Source organism: Microplitis mediator, chromosome 3 (genome assembly GCF_029852145.1).
Source record: "Microplitis mediator isolate UGA2020A chromosome 3, iyMicMedi2.1, whole genome shotgun sequence".
NCBI lineage: Eukaryota > Metazoa > Arthropoda > Insecta > Hymenoptera > Braconidae > Microplitis > Microplitis mediator.
This window is the reverse complement of record NC_079971.1, coordinates 19759524-19765048: the sequence shown is the minus strand read 5'-3', so window position 1 is coordinate 19765048 and position 5525 is coordinate 19759524. Positions and strand designations below refer to the sequence as shown.

The window sequence follows — 5525 nt, the reverse complement described above, 5'->3', positions numbered from 1 at the left end:
TATTATTATTAATTACTTTTATTATTATTTATATTATCAATCAATCAATCAATCAATCAGTCAACAGTTATAAATTAAATTAACAATTACACTACTGGACAGCTTTGAATAAATTAGCTTTCAAGTGTGACCTCCAAGTCCTTTTTAAATATAAACCATCAGCTGATGACTGATGATTACAAAACATTATCAGCTGTTCCAGTTAAACGCCATTTTTAAATCTATTTACACTAGTGGTATATTTGTAACACGTTTTAGATTTTATTATTTCATTGTTATATTATAATAAATACTAGATTTTTTTATTTAAATGAAACGAAACATGGTTTTAAATAAATCAATTAACCAACAAAATTATATGGAGTATTCAGAGTATTCTTGTTTGGAGAATAATAAAATACGAGATGAAAAAATTAATTTATATACTGACTGTAAGAAAATATATTTATTTATTTATTTATTATGAGTGTGGATGTAGCAGACATAAGAGAATATATAAATTTTAAATCAATAAATATGAAATGAAATTTTTAAAAAATGCGCGCACTTTTTCATTTAAATATGAATTTTTTAATTTTTACTCCACTTAGATTTTATTCATTTATCGCGAGTATGGATGTAGCAGACATCAGGCAAACTTAAAATAATGAATAAATAGGGTAAATAATTTACAAAATAATATTTAAAAAAAATTCACTTATTAATTTTGAAATTTTTTAAATGCGCATTTTTTTTAAATTTTATTTTTTTGATTATTTACTCTATTTATTTGTAATCTTAAATTTGTCTGATGTCTGCTACATCCACAATCATTTATTCGAAAATTTAAAAAATTGATAATCGTTGGTACATTCATACTCATTTATTAAGTACAAGGTAAATGACCCAGTAATTGGCTATATACTGATTTCAAATTTTTTTTAATTTAAAAATTGAAATTTTGCATGGTATTCAAATTAGTTGACGTCTAATAATTTTTTGATTTCTTTGAAAACGATAAATTATGAAAAAAAAATCGGTCTATCGGTTGACCCTACGAGCCAGCCCTAAAACTTCTTAAGGGAAGTTGAATTGCCTACAAAAAATCTCTCTTAGTAAATTGACGTAAAACGAGCCGTTTTCTTGTAACCGTGCGTTAAACATTGATTTGTTTTTTAAATTCTTTGTTTCTATTTTTGATTTTTGTAACTACTAGAAATATTAAAATTTTTTTTAGTCAAGATACATATTCTTGAAGGAAATTCAACGCTCTACAAAAAAGGTCTCATAACATTTTTTACTAAATTCACTCCTTCGAAAGTTATTCAGGTTATTCAAGTCGTTTTGACTCAACTTCAACCTTGAATAACTTTCGAAGGAGTGAATTTAGCGAAAAATGTTAAGAGACCTTTTTTGTAGAGCATTAAATTTCCTTCAAGAATATGTATCTTGACTAAAAAAAATTTTAATATTTCTAGTAGTTACAAAAATCCAAAATAGAACCAAAGAATTTAAAAAACAGATCAATGTTTAAGGCACGGTTACAAGGAAATGGCTCATTTTACTTCAATTTACTAGGAGAGATTTTTTGTAGGGAATTCAATTTCCCTTGAAAATATACATTGCTCAAATTTTTCAGATAGATGATTTACGAGTTTTGGGTAAAAAATGAAATTTCTGTCAAAAAACTAATAGTTGTAACGATACACCTCTTAATATCAATATTAAGGGCTCAAACTTGCACAATACTTTTTTTGGTCATCAGGAATTATATTTTCACAGTATCAAAAAAAAAAATAGTCGATTTTTTTGGCCCAGTCTAATACATACACATACACATACACTCGGACATCATCTTGAAAATAGTCAGAATAGTTTCCTAGAATCTCGAAATGTCAAGATTTGATAGAAATTCGATTTTCGAAAATTGGACCAAAACCAATAACTTCCCGAATTTTTGTAAATTTCCAATTTTTTTTTAGCGGGAAGTTAAAAATATTTCAAAAAATTGTACCTATGGTTTCTTAAATTTTCTACATGTGCATATTTTTAGTTTTTTTTTTTTTTTTTTAATTCAATTGTTGAAAAAAAATTCGAAAATTTTTTAGTGCCTGCTAATTTTATAATCATAAATTAATGATACTCAAATTAGTTGGCGTCTAATAATTTTTGGATTTTTTTAAAAACGATAAATTATGCAAAAAAAAAAAAAAATATTTCAAAAAATTGCACCTACGGTTTGTTAAATTTTCTACATGGGTATATTTTTAGTTTCCTTTTTTTTTTTTAATTCAATTGTTGGAAAATATATTAATAAAATATTATTTTATTTCCTCAGTAAACATGGATACAGATTTATCGGATTCAATGGATTCAGAGTCGGATCTAATTAAGTCTGAAGAAAATTACATAGACTTGTCTAATGAAGATGTTAAAATAATTGAAAAAAAAATTGACATTTTATTAGTAAGAAGTGAACAGTATAAAAGACGAATCGAAAGTCTTACAAGTGCGATTACTAACTTAAGATACATTAGATTAAATTTAGAAGAAAAAATAAATCTCGTTCAATTTGAAAATAATTATTAATTTTTAATGAAACAATTATTTTATTTTACCAAATATTTATACTCGCATTTACTTATTATATTTTGTGCTCTAATTCTTCGACGAAAATTAATTTTCTATACTCTTCCTGCTGCTAAAATAATTTATTTATTTTAATTATTTTTTGATTTTTACTAAAATCATTTATTTATTTCGATATATTTACTTGCAACACATCATGTTTTAAATTATCTCGATGTTTCGATAACTCCGTTATTTCATTTTGTAATTCTTTTACCTGAAGTATGTACAATAATTTATATTAATTTTGATATTTATTATTATTATTATAATAATTTACTTATAGAGTATTGAAATACTAGTCATAAATTTGACTGACCTCGCTTTCAATTTTTTGTAAATCATTTTTTAAGTCGCCCAATAAATTTTTGTAACAAGCTACTGATGTTATTTTTTTTGATTCGATAAAATTTAATATTTCCTCAGCGCACTTTATATCATTACGAGATTTATTTATCTAAAATTTTATAAAATGTAAGTTTACACAGAAAAAAAAGGATACCCTATTAGGGTGCTCGGCTGCCCAATTTCAAAACACAGAAACTGACAAAAATAAAATTTTTGAAATATGTATTGAATCATGTCCACAAGACTCCACTGGAACTAAAAATATTAAAAAATCGATTTTGAAAAATTTGTCCCTTTCTGTCTTTTGAATTTGGGCAGCCGTGCTTTGAAAAAGTCGACTATTTTTTTTTTTTCTGACACACCTAAAAAAATTTCCTTACAGTTTGAATTCTAATATTAATTTTAAGTACTTCCTGTTTTATTTAAAATTTTTCCCACTTAAAAAGCATGTAAATCGAAAAACTTTTTTTTAAAATTGCTATAGCTTAGCCGGATTTGAAGCTATCGTTTTAAAACGAGTTTTTACTTGAAGAGTATTTGTTGCTTTTCGAAAGTGTATAAAATGATTTTGCTCTAACTCGATATCCATGTCGATTGTATTAGTTCCAAAAGTCAATTTTTTCACTTTTTTCATGTATTTTTGTTAATAGTGAAGAAACAGGTCATCTTACAAAAAATATACATAGCACCAATCTTTTAGGAAATTTAGTCCTCTACAAAATTGTTCGTTACACTTATACTGCTAAAATGCACCGTTCATAAGATACGAGCAGTTAAACATTTGGAAACTTCACAGGTATACATGTTTTTTTACTGTAAAATATTCAACTGCTCGTATCTTATGAACGGTGCACTTTAGCAGTATAAGTGTAATGAACAATTTTGTAGAGGACAAAATTTTCTAAAAGTTTGATCCTATGCATATTTTTCGTAAGATGACCCGTTTTTTCACTATTAACAAAAATACATGAAAAAAGTGAAAAAGTTGACTTTCGGAGCTGATATAATTGACATGGATCGAGTTAGAGCAAAATCGTTTTATACTTTCAAAAAGCAACAAATACTCTTCAAATAAGAACTCGTTCCGGCTAAACTATAAGAATTTTTAAAAAAAAGTTAGTCGATTTACATGATTTTTAAATGGGAAAATTCTTAATGAAAAAGGAAGTAAGAGAGAGTGGAGGTAAAATGGGCCCCTTAAGAAATGAGGGCTTATATGTAATATAAATGTCAGCCCATTTTGCCCCACTCTCCCCTATTTAAAATTAATATTAAGGGTTCAAATTTTGAAAAAATTTTTTTTTGATGCATACAACAATATTTAGTTGTGTCAGCGATAAAAAAAAATCGTCGACTTTTTCAAAGCACCCTAATAGGGTATCCTTCTTTTCTTGGGGCGAAAAAAATATTTCTTGCACCAAGAAATCGTTTTTTTCTATGTACTGCTTATACAATTTAAAATATTAACAAACTATTCCGTACAATGTCTTCTTTTTCTGATAAATTTTCAGCGAATGTTTTTAATTTTTTCTCAACGCTTTTGTGAACCTGGAAAATGTGAAATATAAAAAAAATATACAGTAAAATAATTAACAAGAAATGTTATTTAATTATAAATAATAAAATTTACTTCAATGTCAGTGCCTGCCGATTTTTGTCCAAGAATCTATAAAAAAATAAATTTTTTAGTTTATTATTTTAAATAAATTAATAAAAAAAAAATAGCTTACATGTTTTTTTAATTCACCTCGCTGGCCTTTATACTGCAAAAAAAAAATTGAAGAAATTAATTAAATTTCAAGGTAATTAAAAAATAATAAAGTAATTTACCATAACCATGAGAAAGGCTGTCGTTGTCACAACGACAAATAAAAATATCCATAATATTTTAACTGTACAAAATTTAGTCATAATTGGCCATAACATATTAGGAATATGAGAATAATAATAATTCATGTTTTATAAATAATAATTGTAAATAATAAATAAAAATTATTAAAATAAATATTTTGCAAAAAAAAGTTTGATTTATAAAAACATATACATTAGTTTATAACAAATGCCGCGTATACTCTGAAATTGTTAATTTTTATTGAAAAAAAAAAAAAAAAAAAAAACTAAAGGTACGAAATTCTAAAATTTCTATTTTTGTAAAAAAAGTTTAGAAAAATATTTGAATCCATAAAAATACTTCGAGCAAACTGTCAAGAGTCGAAGAAGTCAAAGGTTTGAAATAAAAAAAACAAACTCTTGACAATAAAAAAAATTTTTTTTTTTTTAATTAATTACCAGACAGTTTTGACAGCCCAATCAGCATTAAAAAAATTATTGACTTTTTGTTGAATTTTTAAGCTAACAATTAATTACTTGCACACAAATTGTCGTCTTAAATTTAACAAGAAGTCAACAAATGTTCTCGTGCCGCTCGGGAAACTGCTAAGCCATAAAAAAGTAAAATTGATTTTTTTTTTATTTATAAATTAATTTTTTAGGCTCTTAATTATCACAGTCGGACCTCGTTATAAGACTATTTGCTGTCTTTTTTTATAAATCAGATATCGCGATAGTTT

General features: G+C 25.2%; 1 protein-coding gene across 1 annotated transcript; it reads right to left on the bottom strand.

The window, feature by feature from the left end:
* Positions 1 to 2545: 2545 nt before the first annotated feature.
* On the bottom strand, positions 2546 to 5172 carry LOC130665779 (uncharacterized). The gene is made up of 7 exons (XM_057466365.1): positions 4786 to 5172; positions 4686 to 4718; positions 4586 to 4621; positions 4438 to 4503; positions 2927 to 3064; positions 2753 to 2824; positions 2546 to 2680 (listed from the first exon to the last, which is right to left on the bottom strand). The coding sequence occupies exons 1-7, from the start codon at positions 4909 to 4911 to the stop codon at positions 2624 to 2626; spliced, it is 528 nt and encodes a 175-aa protein (XP_057322348.1). The 5' UTR covers positions 4912 to 5172; the 3' UTR covers positions 2546 to 2623.
* Between the last annotated feature and the right edge of the window lie 353 nt (positions 5173 to 5525).

Bases quoted from the DNA above. Each gene is read 5' to 3' on its own strand.
- LOC130665779 (XM_057466365.1), bottom strand. From the start codon at position 4,911: ATGAATTATTATTATTCTCATATTCCTAATATGTTATGGCCAATTATG. The intron at 4,719-4,785 runs GTAAATTACTTT...TTTTTTTTGCAG, and splicing joins CAGCCTTTCTCATGGTTATG to TATAAAGGCCAGCGAGGTGA. The intron at 3,065-4,437 runs GTACGGAATAGT...ATAAAATTTTAG, and splicing joins TATCAGAAAAAGAAGACATT to ATAAATAAATCTCGTAATGA.